The 14,647-nt window shown below is 38.9% G+C and overlaps 1 protein-coding gene across 1 annotated transcript in view; it reads right to left on the minus strand.

Moving 5' to 3' along the window:
* Positions 1-2,848: 2,848 nt before the first annotated feature.
* Positions 2,849-14,647, minus strand: part of LOC107206345 (cytosolic phospholipase A2 epsilon-like) — a 32,112-nt gene continuing 20,313 nt past the window's right edge. The window contains exons 11-21 of the mRNA XM_015632134.1: positions 14,143-14,180; positions 12,442-12,577; positions 10,432-10,568; positions 9,028-9,250; positions 7,997-8,111; positions 7,077-7,214; positions 6,702-6,809; positions 5,673-5,864; positions 5,051-5,220; positions 4,265-4,451; positions 2,849-3,392 (exon numbers count right to left, since the gene is read on the minus strand). Coding sequence (XP_015487620.1) covers positions 3,184-3,392; positions 4,265-4,451; positions 5,051-5,220; positions 5,673-5,864; positions 6,702-6,809; positions 7,077-7,214; positions 7,997-8,111; positions 9,028-9,250; positions 10,432-10,568; positions 12,442-12,577; positions 14,143-14,180 — 1,653 coding nt within the window. The 3' untranslated portion in view covers positions 2,849-3,183. The remainder of the gene's footprint in view (positions 3,393-4,264; positions 4,452-5,050; positions 5,221-5,672; positions 5,865-6,701; positions 6,810-7,076; positions 7,215-7,996; positions 8,112-9,027; positions 9,251-10,431; positions 10,569-12,441; positions 12,578-14,142; positions 14,181-14,647) is intronic.

Raw genomic sequence — 14,647 nt, forward strand, 5'->3', positions numbered from 1 at the left:
TTTTCCCCGTCTGAGCCAGGTGTGAAACGTGGTAGTGGATGTGTCGGAAGGAGTCTCAGGCAGGCAGCTCCTTGTGCTTTAAGCGGCCAGGAGCCCGCAGGCAGGTGTGTGAGTGCCTGACTCAGCTCAGCCTCACCCCGCCACCACCACTTGAGCAATCCCCAGCTCCTCCTCCTCCTCTTCTTCCTCTCTCTGCCCTGGAGCTGAGCACGGCTGCACCAAAGCACCTGCCTCTGGCACTGCAGAAGGATGGTCTCCACACTTGTAGTTAGAGGGAAACAAAGACTGAAAAGTGATCTTCCCCACAAGGTTATAGGCACTGAACAAATGTTTTACACTTTTAAGCGCCCTCATCGCTTTTTGAAGGAGCCACAATGCTCTTGCCTACAGGTGAGCTGTCAAACTGCAGTCCCTTGTGGGGAGGTGACTGACAGCATCCAGGGACCATCTGGCTGCCCAGGACATCCAAACAGACCAACGTGCATACAAAAGCTTTTCTATAACTTCCTTTGCTTTTAGGGAGACTGTGTTCTTTGCTTAAAGACACATCTGAAAGAAAGGTTGTTATCCCCATCTCACCTTCCATTTTGCTCTATTCAGGCAGTAAACTGTCTTTCAGCCAAGCAGATATTGCAGTGACAAATATTGCATGAAATAATTCCCAAGTCACCTGTTGAACCTTGTGAAGAAAAAACTTTGAAAGCTTGCTCACTTGCTCAAAAAATTTGTTACTTTGTGCATCTGAATTAAAATATCTCAGTGAGCAACCTCTAAGAGGATATATTTGGGAGGGCGAAATTAATGTTGAAATCAATATTAATTACTCCTCATATTCTCACATACTCTTGATGTCTTCACATTTATAAGACTTCACTGTGCAGGACACTACACAGCATGTGAGGTGGTACCTGCCTCATTGAGTACACAAAAATTACTGAACAAGAAGTAAAAAAAATGGGAATTTGGGTTTTGGTTTCATCTTTTTAAAATCATCCTTGTTATTATAAAAATAACAGATTAATCAATTTCAAAATAATCTAATTTCACTTTGCAATGAATTGAGAACCCATTGATAAAGGTAACTTTCATGACATAATTTTAATTTCCAGAAATATTTGGCACTTTAGGACATTCTAAGCTAAGAACTAGATCCAACAAATGTCACCCAGAAAAACTTTGAACTCATTAAGGATGTGGCCAGATCACTAGAAGTAGTAGTCAAAGGAAGGTAACCTAAAAAGAAAATATTCCTAGAGAAATGGCAAAAAAACCTCAGCTACAAGCCTGCATGTTTTTATCAGTCATTTTAAATATCATGACATTAAAAAAATAATAAATATATATAAAACAATCACTATTGGTAATCTGTTTCAAAAAGACAATATTGAAACACTGGGGAAGCTGAAGAGCTTGATAGTAGTAGGAACTCTCAGAGAGGGAAAGATAGGTTTCATGTCAGCCAGCAAAACACAAAGAAAAGCAGCATTAATTAGTCTCAGGCTGCATATTGCACCTACCTGTCTTTTTTCCATCCTATTGTTGAGCAACTTTCCCATGTAAAACAGATTGAAACATCTCCCATCCTACTCTGTTTCATTCCCAGCAAAAAGGTCTAGGAAATCATGACAAAGATATCTGTAGAAAGGACCCAGAAGCATCCCAATGAACTAGCTATTCTAGTGTATTGAAGCAGAACCACAATTATAGCTGCCTCACACATGGAGGGACAATAATCTAGATTTAAACGTACAATATTGTATGTGAAAACAGAGTTATACCATGCTCTTTTGAGAGTTTCGGGTATATGAGCACAGTGAACATGCTCATTAGTGAAAAACATTGCCCACTCCTTCTCCTCCCTCCACCCAAACTGCTCTTGGATGCCCCATCACCAGGTTATTTTTTTAGGAAAAAAATCAAAGAATCGTTTTCTACCATCCATTACCTAGAACTCCATTCCATACAAAAGAATTTGTCACTTCTGATGATGGTCAAGATTATCCTATCTCAACCCTAACTCTGCCCCAGTGTCTGTCTGAATTTCCTCGCAACAGTGGGAGTTTTTATTAATGAAAGGAAGATAATCCAAAACATTTTCTGAGCTCCTGTGACTAATCTCTTCATGAATCACAGCTCCACAGTACAAGGCCAATGTTGTGAAAGACTGCGCTTGGGATCTGCCTGTTGGAGAGTTGTGAGAGGAATCTTTGGCAATTACTGTCCCCTAGAAGACCTGTAGGATTTTTGATAATGAGAGACCAGTATCTCAGAACAATCCCTGCAAAGATCATTCGCTGTAAGTGTTGAAGAGGTGTGAAAGGTGCGTCTGGAAAGGATCCCAAAAGGGTCTCTTGCAGTGCCCTATTCTTTGCAAACAGCTAGCAGCCACTTCACATCTTATGAAACACTGTGAGAAGTCACAAGGTCATCCTTTAGGAACAGTAAAGGCAGGGAAAGGTGAGTGAGACAGGACAGTCAGCAGAAAATCCAAGAAAAAATTGAAGTTGGGTAACACTCTACTACTTAGGCTGAATAGAAGTAGTTCTGGGAACAGCAGCTCAGAGAGGACATGTTTGATCTCCTGAAACAAAGATGATCAGGGGTAATTTTTTATTGATGGTCAAAAGTGTATAAATTTTAACAACACTGATACTAACTTCAGAAACTTATTTTCAAAGACTTGTGAAGACAGTTAAATAAAAATCTCATATTGGACAGACAATCAAATCAGAGATGACAACCTTCAATAATTAAATAAGCAAGACCAGAATAATGGATTAGTTATTTACCAAAGAAATTGCAGTTCAAGGGATGGTTGTTCTGCCACACAGAAAACACACCATATAAATACTATTTTGATACAAATTTTAATGTGCCACATAATTCATTATTATCTTCCATAACATTATAACAATTTATATTGAATATATATAACAGTTAGTAAAGTAACTTGGTAACAAAACTAAAAACAAATTTGCTGCTTTGAAGTTTCTTTTGGATTAAACCACTGGTAAATTCCAATCTGTCTGAAGAGCTATATAAATAGGGTGGAGTCCAGAATGTCCTTAGGATGATGTGATTTCCACTGCAAATATCACTGATAAGAATCAAACATCTTGACCTCACCAAACCATGGACAACTCAAGAAATATCACATGAAAGATGGAAGCTAGTGTGTGGTGGCTAATAATTCCGCTGCTTCCTCCGTGCCACCGCCAAGCGCAAGGCCTGAATAATCAACTTCTCGTTGTTCAGGACATTGTAATCAGTCAGTTTCACCAGTTTGTCAAAATTCTCTTCACTGAAACACACCTCTCTTGTTGTAAATGGGGAGAGGATGGTGGAGACATCAACTTTGCCTTCAGCCATCTCTTCAGGACTCCTTTCCACACCTAAGGGGACAAACCACAGAGGGATGCACCAATAAGGTTTTATTGCAGTATGTGGCTCCTATCAGTATTCACATAATTATAGGTAGAAAAGGGAGACTTGAAAGGAAAGATATAATTTGCCAGAGGGAAGTAAAAGTACTATGCTAGTAGCACTGTATTCTTCAGCATCTGGATCAAGCCTCTGTCCAAATATGATTTTACATCATTTGATATTTACGTCACTCAAAGAGCTTGAAGCTAGAATAACATCAGCAGCAGCAATGCTAGACCACTGCTGGGAACACAGTCTTTTTTACCCAAACTAGGAAAGCACAAGCAAAAAGGAAACCAGATACTCTTGCAGTAGATAAAATAATAGCCACCTCACTGAAAGTTCAGGAGAAATTATTGCACTCAGACAGAGGACATCATTCAATTAAAATCAAAGATCTCTGTCCACCCGAGTCAGTCTGGGAGATTACTTTAAAATATGTGAAAAAATCTTGAACAAATGGGCTTCACTCCAAAACCAGAAGAAGGTTTTTCCTTGTCTTTGTCTGCAAGCAGCAGTGCATGACAAGTCCATGTCTGTAGAGTAAAACGTCTTGTGTTGAGAATTTACCCCTCATAGTGTACAATTATTATGAATTATTGCATTCATAATAACTCTAATAGTTCTTGTGAAATAAGTTCCTGTATTCATCTCAAGTGCTTTAAGAAAGATTCTGGAGTTCATACAGTCCAGATGTACTGAGACCAACCAGTTATTTTTGTCAGTGATGACACCCATGCTGGCATTGGAAAGGTCAGAGATGACAGACACTAGATATGAAACGGAAAGGATTCACTAGAAAAACAACTTTTTATTAAAATTGCTATCACAAATGACTCACCAGGAGCTTTGTATTTCTTGAAGGTGTCATTTACTAGGGGAAAAAAAAGCACTGTTGGAGCTTGTGGACTGTCAGCCTCTTCAAAGACATAGCACTCCTTTAAGTTTTCCCTGTCTTCCTCACTTATCTCAATTTTGGGAAATGGAATTTCTTGCTCTGAGAAGTACTTCGCAATCTGATCCAGAGGCTGGAGGAATGAAAAAAGATATATATAAAATTATTACAATCAAAACTGATCCAGGGATCTGGATATGTTAAACTACAGCAGCTAACAGGAATATCCCAAGGTTTGAATCTTTCTCTGGCAAGATGTTAAATTTCAGATGGGAACAATCATAACCACAATTAGTTTCCCTAAGATTGGTATAAGATATGAAGGCCAAGACAGGTTTTCTCATCTAGTCTGTTAAAATATTGTCAGAACTTTCCATTGCCTTTGTAATTTGTTGAGTACAAGGATAACCAAAATCAGAGTTTCAGAACACTGCATCATTTTATAATATAATCCAGAATATAATCCAAAATATAATCCATCAATTTTTAAAAAACTATTGGACTCACTTCAGTGAAGACCTTGATGACTTTAAAATGCCTACATCCATCATCATCTAATATCCTTCTTAGTTACTGAGAAATCAATTACCTAATGATCTAAATAATAAATTAGATAATAATAATAATATAATTCTCGTTCCAGTAATGAAGAGTTATGTGGTTTGCCTGATAAGCACTAGAGACTAAAAGATCATGAAGGAAAAAGATCTCAGACACCATGGCTTTTCTTACCAGTGTTTGGGACCCTCCACTGTAATTCAAATGCAGGATGACGTCGACCTCCCTCTTTGATCTCAAAAGTGGTGGGTAGCTGGTATTAATGAAAAAGCCAGTATCAACCAGGGAGAGCTCAGTGTCTGCTGTTTCCATCAGTTTATTTGGGAAGGAGTCTATCACTGTGTCTGAAACATAATTATTTCTCATTACAACAAATAAAACACAAGATTGATTTCTCCTCTGAAGGAAGGTAAAGAATAAAGAATAGAGAATTTTACCCTCACTCTAGCTGTACTTATTTACAGGAGTGACATGTTACTGTTTTTTCCTTCCCCATTGCTGGGCACCACAGGCTGCTTTAGCCCTAGAGGGGAGATCTCTCCTGCTGCCTTAGGCTGAGCTCACTTTTCCCACAGGAACACAAGCCCCAGAGAAACAGATGCAATTTCACCTTTCAACATGCCCCACCAAAACTGAAATGCTATTCAAATCCAGCTTTCATGTACTCCATTTGTAAAGGGAGAAGTGGCATTTCAGAAGTCAGTCTCATCTCTTCCTGTTTGTTGGAAATCCCAAGTGAATTCCAAAACTTAAACCTCCTTAGAATATTACTGAAAAACATCCTGGTTTACTGTGCCTTTCCAGGTAGAAAATCCTTCACTCTCCAGGTACTTGTTATGCAGCTGGAAGCCTCTGATAAAATTGGGATACTGTGCAATGGTTGGACGTCCTGTTAAGACATCTCGCAGAGTAGAGGAGAAGACACTCGAGGGAGTGAACAGACACGTGTCTACTTCATAGGGATTCACAGACAGAAAGGGGTCTTCTGCTGCAAGATGGAAAGAAGAAATTTTAAGATAGTTTTCTGAAATTGTCAGTATTTTAAAAAATGGAGTGACTAATAATGACAGGTATCATCATCCCCCACTCCAAAGGTAAATCAAACATCGTTATAAGCCCTTAAGGTCTATGTCACCAAATAAAATTCAGCATTAGACAGTGAATTAAATAATCAGCTACTTGCAGGCAGCAGGCTGCCAGGCAGAAGGCACCACTTTCCACTCTAGGCTTCCTCAAATGATGCCCACCTCTACTGTAGCATGTGGTGGAGGGGAGAGAGAAGTCCCAAAATATACAGGAAACCTGTCAATAGGACACCTTCAGAATGCATGTCAGTGTCACTCAGCAGCAACATCACCTAAGTTAGGAGACCAGTCACTACATTGCACACTCCCCATGCAATAAATAGCAAGAACAAGCCTTCTCCATGGGAAGTTCAGTGGAGAAAACAGCCCTCTGCAAGAGCCTTTTTTTCTACCCATGTTACTACTGGCCAAGGAGGACCATACCCTAATTTAACAATTTTAAAATACATTTTTGATACAACATAACTTTTACATGTCTGACCGGTACTGGTTTCATGTCATGATGACCTTCAAAAAGAGGTACAAAAAGCTTCAAAAAAAGGCACAGCCTTTACAAAGCTTTTTCAAAGAAGTGCAATTTAGTTTTAAATCGGGCAGAAAAAAAATTCTTAGTTGACATCTCTGCTTTTTTTCTCCTTATCTTTTACTATCTGACTTTGACAGCATTTCTTTATGCATTAGACATCTTCACAGAATATAAGCAATATATACCAGTGGTGCAAAAAAATTTTAAACCTCACCAATATCTTTTACTCTGTCTCTGGTCCATCTGCACCAGAAATCTTCTGAATCAGCAGCCAAATTCCAGACATACATGACATCTATGGAAAATATACTACTCCACATGCCTGAAAGAGGAATAGAAGCTGATTGATTGAGTGGCCTCAGAAGAATCTTAATTGATACATACCTTCAGTTCTTCCCATTGGATACTTCCTTTCTGTCTGCACAGATACCTCTGTGGACACATTTCCTGAGTATGTCCTTGCCAATGTAAACTCACACCTGCTCAACCCGTCTGCTGGTGTCTTTCCAGTGCTGTCCACCACAGACCACCTGCTTACCCATACCAGCTGTCTCTCCAATAGACCACCTTTCCCCAAGGCAATAGTCACCTTGCATATAGCAGATCCGAGTCTCTGAGAGCTTCTTCACCATCCTTCCCATAAAAAATTGACTTCCAAAGTGTTCTGCACGAATAGACGCTCCGTATTTCAGCAGGCCAACTTCATAGGGAGTGAACTCCAGCCACTCTATGGCAGCAGCAGCCAGCCCATGAAAGATCAATAACATGTTAGACAATACTAAACACAAGAGTTCCAGGAAGCAAAGAGTGAGAGAGACACTGGCTAGTTCATGGCATGTCATCCACTAGAAGTGGCTGTATCTGTATTTCCGGCAGTACTGATGCCATGGGGTCCTTCCACACCCTGGGCAGGACAGTCCCAGGCTGTGATACAGCAACCTCCAGAAAAAAGTCCTGGTCTGAATGAAACCACAGGCATTCCCTTAACAGAGTTAATCTAACCCCAAAGTATGTGTTGCTCATGCATAACTTGTTTCCTTCAGGGCTCTAGTGACAGAGAACTTAGCATTCATTTCATGTCATATACTTAGCTGCTCATGTTAAACAAATACTGTGAAAATTAATGGTAGAGGAAATAGTGATTTTCCTGACATTGAACCCAAAAATTCAGTTTTTTCCTTTAATTATTCAAAATAAGACCATGTGCAACCATCATATGAATTTGTTTCATTACAAGGTTTTTGTGACAGAATAAACTCTAACTTCTTCTGCAGTATAACTATTTTTCTATTTTTAGCAAAATATAGAACTCAAATTTTAAACACTAAACACGTTTGGATTTTTTTTTTTTTGTCACTATTATCAAAAAAATTAATGACTTACTGGGTGTTTCATTTGCAATTAGAATGAGAAGACCACTGTGTTAATAAAGCTGATTATATCCATATCTTCTTAGTTTAGACCATTTAAATTATAAATTTGTTAAGAAATCTAAATCATTACCATTACCTCTGAATGCCTGGGCACTATAGTTGGACTTGAGGTTGATGGCCACATAGATGGGCAGTGGGTTCTGGCCCTTATCCACTGCCTGACGTTGGTCCGAGAGTCTGTGCTCATCTTTCTGGTTTTGATTAAAAAGGGTTAATGGAATGAGGCAAAAAACAACTTGCACTTCAAATAATATAATGTGAATTATCAGCCGTATCCAGCCTTATCCAAATTCTCTTTTCCATTCCCAGGTAACTGGATTGTTCTGAAATATCTGCCACTGGATATTCCAAACATTGCAAGTATCCCATGAGAAGCAGCTACACTCTGTGTGGGTTCTCAGATTTTGAGATATGCAGATTGTAGGTTCAGCAAGAAAATAACAGTTACAGGAAAAAACTCATGCAGCTAAGTAAAAGATAAAGTTCTTTCCTTGGCTGGGTCTTAGCAAATACTTGATCATATTTTAAGGTATTTTGCAAATATATGTATATTGAGGAATACATTCTATTGCACAAGACAATTTAAAACTTCATTGTATAAACTTAAACCAGAAGGAAACTGTTTAAGGTACACTATTTTTAAATTAACAAAATTTCTTTAAACTTAATATCATATTTAGAAAATGGTCTTTCTCACTATGTGAACCATCTCCATATGCAGTCTATACCTAGGTCAATTTATAAATGCATATCTTCATTTATACTAGAGAAACACATTATTTCAAATTTTTAAGTGCCTCTTCTAGTCAGAATATTTTATGTCCAAAGTGATTTATTTACAATTCTAAAAAATTTTTTTTCTCAGGGTACTTCTTTCTTTAAGGAGAAAGAACATCTTTGACCGGAATGACATGGCTCCTTTAGTTCAAGGTCAACCTCTCTTTAATTTTAAAGCAGTGTTTCAATAATGAATCTGAATATATAATATTTAATCAACTACTAAACTAATTATTTGCATTAGGAGTACTGAATAGCATCTCAGGATTTATTTTATTTTCCACTGTAGCTATAGAAGCTCAGCAGTTACGTGGAAGAAAGGAGTAATACCTTATCATGTAGCATGGACTCAATGACAAGACCCCAAAGGTCTATGAAGGAGGTGTTATGGCCTTCTTTAGTCCTCTCCATCAGGTCATTATAATAATACTTCAGACAATCCAAAGAAAAACAGCAAATCTTGGATTTGGTTACTTGCTTGCGAGCTTCCTTGATTGCATCCTCCAGATATTTTTGTGACCAATTAGCATCTTCATATAAGTTTGCCATGGTCCTGAAGAAATGTTAGTAGAAAATAATGGAAGAGGAGTAAGGCTGTGGTTTGCTTTCAGAAAACATAAGTGCAAAGGGTTTGTCTGTTTCTCAATTCTGTGGGGTTTACAACTTAAAAATAAACACACTTAAAACACTCATTTTAGGAGCAAACAAAGCCTCCAAGCTTTCCTGGTTTGGATGTGATAAAATGGGCTCAAAATTTACCTTGAAATTCGAGGGAGAAAAGAAACCAAGACCCAAGGCTATTGAATTCAAAGGTTCCACAAGTATTCATCAAATCTGTTTCTTGGAAGCTGGGGATTATTCTAGGGAGAAGACTACTACTACTCTGCTCTAGTCCTACATCTGTCCCCATACATCTGCTAATGGCTTGTGCCAGCACGAGAACTGGGCAGTTTTGGGCATGTCCTCACGTGACCATTATTATTTGTCTCCTTGAAATCGTAACACAGACAGGTACATTCAGACCTCCACATACACACAGAGAAGTTAAAAGAAAAACCTACCATCGAAGTTTGGACTTACATAAAGTGACACACAACTCAGTGAAAAAAATTCTCCACTTCCAAACAGGTGTAGAGGAGTGGGGGTACCTAGAACCTACTTGATTAAATACTTCAGTTATTTTAAGTGTGACATCATCTGCTCTGTGCCCACTGGGAGAAAAGAGCACTTCACAACAAGCCACCATATCTACAGTCTCTCCGAGGTCAGTAACTTGATATCATTTGTTGGCCTTTTGTGACAATATTAATTCCTCTAGCCCCAAGTACATATTTTACCAGAGGGAGATGCACTGTAAATCCAAAATGGAAGTGAGAATAACCAGCAAATGGCAGGCATAAATTCTTCTTCCCATCTTTCTTCAATTTCCAGTCTAAAGACAAATTCATTACATTTAGTCTAAGGTATAACTGATAAAATATGAAAAGGGAATAGAACATTTAGATGAAGATATCAGGCACAGACTGATAGTGTGGTGACAAAAGCAGTTTATGAGCGTGGTGATTGATCTCTTACTCAGTATGTTTTGTTTCTTTGCTCCAGGTGGACAGAGAGTAGATTCTGGGGAGAAGGGAAATGCATTTGCTTTGCTAAGTGCCATATAAGCTAGTGGTGTTGTACAGAGTCCACAGTGTTGAGCAGAGAACACATAAACCTTGTTTGGGTCATTCTCACCATGTGGTACCCGATAAACCCCCGATGTAGGAAATGCAGTCTAACAGGTTGAGTTTCTGGAGGCCCAGCAGGCTGCCGTACATCGCTGTGAGCGACCTTGTTCCTCCCCCGGTTGTCGTAATAGCCACCACTGGCACCTGTTCAACACAGCAAGGCAGAAGGAGCAAAAGCTGTGTGTGTATTAGACACAAGCAGCCCCTGGTGCAGAAATCAGATAACAAGTTGCAGGCATTGGTACAAACAGGGATGGTACTTGGCATGAAAAGGATGTGATTGTTGCAGACGGCCTCTTTGCCACCACCTGACTGCTGCAAGGAGGAAGGCTTGTGTCTTACCCGATCAGATGGGGTGGGAAGCTGTTTACTTAACATACAACTGGAAATCAACCTCATCACCCTGGAATTTTTCTCAAAGTGTATTATTAGAAGCTGTCATAGAAAATACAGGATTTACCACACCGGAGCAGATTAGGGATCTGTGATTCTGCCTCCAACAATGACCAGTGTCACAAAGGAACTCACAGAACCCTGTAATCAGCCAGACCACACAATAGCCAAAGCCTTCCTGGCCCCAGGCCATTAATTACTCTATGTCCTGAAGGACAGTCATTGATAGGGTTTCCCCCTTCATGATCCAAGTGTAATTAAAAAGACAGACTATTCTTCTCCTTATCTTTTCCTGATCTAGTACACCCTTTGCTTCCGTTAGCATCTAGAGTGTGGATGCTTCCACACCCCATGGAAAATGTCTATTTATACCTTTCAAGTAGTAGCTTCTAATTTCATAAAGGAATCTGTGTTCTAAAGCAAACGAATAGAGCATGAACAAAATAATTCTCCTGCTCCATAAGAAAAAAATGAAAGCACAAAAAAACCAGAGAATAGATGTTCTTCCTACCCTAAGAGCTCTTTAAGCTCTTAAACCTAGGAAATTTTATAAAATAATAATAACAACAAAAATGAGGAAAATCTCATAATCTTAAGTCAGAATAAACTCCAAAAATTATATCCTTATATTTACATTTTCTAACCTATTTTAAGTTAAAACTCTCACGAATTTTTTTAGATCAAATGTTAGTCAGTTAATAAGGTATAGGGCATATTTTCCCATAGCTGTCAAGTTAAACACATGAATAGGAGTGCCAGAGTAATAAGACCTTTTCAGAAAACAGTTTTCTACACGTAAGGAAATTCTCAGATGTGTAAAAATGTTAAAAATGTTTTCCATCTTCGTTGAAAACTTTGTTTCCTGTATTGTTCTCTGCTCTGAAACCCAAACTAATATGTTTGAATCATATTTTCCACAGCACTCTTTTTTTAAATGTCTATTAGAGTGTTCTTGTTGTTGGTATGTTTGTACTTTTCTGATTGTCAGCAACCCAGTTAGCCATCAGCAATGGCAAAACTTACGACTCTGTTACAGAGAAAGGAGCAGGGTCTAGAGTGATACAGCCAAACTTATGATCAGCTATTTCAGCTACAACTCAGCGGTGCTGTAAGATCCACTCTTCCTTGCCAGATTGATGGTTTTATTCTATCCCTCATTTTTCCCAACAATACGCCTATTTTGCTGCAGAAACTGCTCCAAGAATTTTTATTCAGATGTCTGTGGGAAATTTTTTTCCTCTCAAAGCCCTTTCCACACGTGCCACGGCCACCACCTTGTCTCTGTCACTGAGTTAGGGCCCTCTGTTTCACAGGCAGCATCCCCCAGAGGTTCCATGTCTGCCCAGTATAGATTTTCCTCCTGAGCCCTGTGAGCAATACCCAGAATAAACAGGAAGGGACTGTTTGGGGAGCTCTTGAGAAGTTTTTTGGTCTATAAAGACATTATCCTGCTTCCCTGACTCTGCTACATTAACAGACCACTGCTTTTCTTGCCCATGCCTTGCCCTAGGCCTGGCCCACACCAGCAGGACTAATTAAGCTGGGATTTTATTTGTTGTTTGAATTTGTGAGCCAGGCCCTGGTCTCCTGAGAACAGTTGCTACCAGAGACTTAATTGGCTTGCCTCATGCTCTTTCAGATCCTCCTCCAAATTAAGAATCTTTTTCAGAGCAGCAGCAACATATTTCTTCCTTTTCCGCAGGAAGTCCTGCTCTTCCACACACAGGCTGAACCCCAAGCGCACATCCAGGTCTCCCGAGCTGGAACAGACAGTGGAACAAATCAATGCCCACATCAATTATAGCTGATTTCATGACCTGTAGGGCAGGTAACAAAAACATAATTCATCTGTAAAACAAGTTATTTCCAAGTCTGCTTATAGATATGGGAAAGAAGAAAAATAAGCCTTTCTACTGCCAGCAAGAAATAGCAGAGAGGATGAAGAAGAGTTTCCAAGGTGGTTTAGATCTCTTATGAACATGGACAAAAAGACAAGACACACAAGTCAGGGAAAGACCAACAAAAGGAGTAATTTCAGAAGTACTTTTTTCTGTATCCGTTCCTGTTTATCACTATGAAATCCTGGAAAATTCAAGTGATGACATCATCACTTTAAAGTGAGGGTTCTAATGAGTTATGTGATAAAGTTTGAACTGCAGAGCAAGCATCACTACCTCCTCAACCCCCAGCTTTGGGAAATCCAGCCTTTCACCTGTATCCTGAGCATATTCCTAGATAAGTATTTGCAAGCTTCATCCTGTAAATATACAGGAATATCCATCCTTTTTTTTTCTTTTTCCATGGAATTTTGTCCCTTGAGAAATGTGAAGCACAAGCAAAAGAAAATTAAAAAAAAAAGTGCAAACCAAATCAAATGGCAGCTAATGTTACATGCCTTTAGCAACATAAAAATGCTTATTACTAAGAACACTAAATATTGACCAAGTCTTCTGGGTCACATCACCCTCTGGTGGCTGCAAACTCTGTCCTGAAAATAATTTTCACCAATATTTCATAAATATGAATATTTCAATGATTAATGCTACTAACTTCTGTTCTCCAGCAAATTTGATTTATCACACAGTGTAATTTTGAAAATAGAATAAGGTCAAATGATTTAACTTACAAGAAACCAAACAACTGCTTTAGCAGTAGATTAACATTTTTCATGCTTTCTTTCCATATCTGTGTCTGTTAAATTTACATGTTAATATATTTTGTTACAGGCTGAGGTTGTACAGGTAGCTCTCCATTTACACAAAGTTCTCTCACACTGTGAAAATCCACCTTGATTTCCTTCTGTGTGTCATCCCATAGTGGGGGTGCTGGGAACCACAGGATGTTTTCAGCTGTACCATAAAATGACATTGCCTTCAATTTTACCTGTCACTGGTGCAATTCTGCTCCTGCAAGTGGGTTGGCAGAGGTGCAGCTGGTCAGGTCTCAGCTCCCATCCTGCTCAGTGAAGCAGATGGGGCAGAAGCCAGGCCACCCTATGTTTGCTTTGGTGATTTTGTAAAGTTAAAGATTGAGAGAGTTTATTTCATTGTGCAGATATGACTATTGGCATAAAAGGGAAATAAAATTAATAAGTGACTAGCACATGTGTGAGAGCAGACTAATTAACTCTGAATGAGTAAATGAGACTCCTACTGAGCCACACAGTCCTGGAACTGCAGCAGACTTGCACTTACCTCAGGCACCACGTGAGCACCACACACAGCACTCACGCAGTACGTGTTCATCTCTGCACCTATCACAGAAAAAGCCTACATAATTAGTTTACAGTAGTCCTGGATGACAGGACAAAAAGGGGCTGTCTTACCATTTTCTAGCTGTCAAGCACAAGTGAAATGAATTATCCTGGAAAATGAGAAAGGTAAAGCTAATTACTACCAAATTTTAAAACTTTTCTTTCCTCCAAGCTCGGGCAATGTTCAGACTAAAAGAGATGATTCTCAAATAATAAACCATATGGCTAAGGACATTACTTTTATACAATTAACCAAAGCCTCACTCCCCACCTTGGAATCAAATTTTCTCTTCTGTAATAAGTCTGTGTGTTTGGGGTAGGTAGTGTGCCATAAGCTTCCATGTTTACATCACCTCCTAGTCTGAACACTTAGAAGGGGCAACAAGAATGAGAAAAGTTACCTTATTAAAACAAAATTTAAGAAAAATACACAAAAGTACCCCAAATATCAATATTTAGATAAACTAAAATCTGAACTAAGATAATAATCTGAATAGGTCTTTTTTCAGTTCTCAGCCAGGATTACCCCAATATTAAAAAAAAAAAAAAAGAAAGAAAAAGAAGGTGGTTTTGAATG

This window comes from Parus major, chromosome 5, assembly GCF_001522545.3.
Source record: "Parus major isolate Abel chromosome 5, Parus_major1.1, whole genome shotgun sequence".
Classification (NCBI taxonomy): domain Eukaryota; kingdom Metazoa; phylum Chordata; class Aves; order Passeriformes; family Paridae; genus Parus; species Parus major.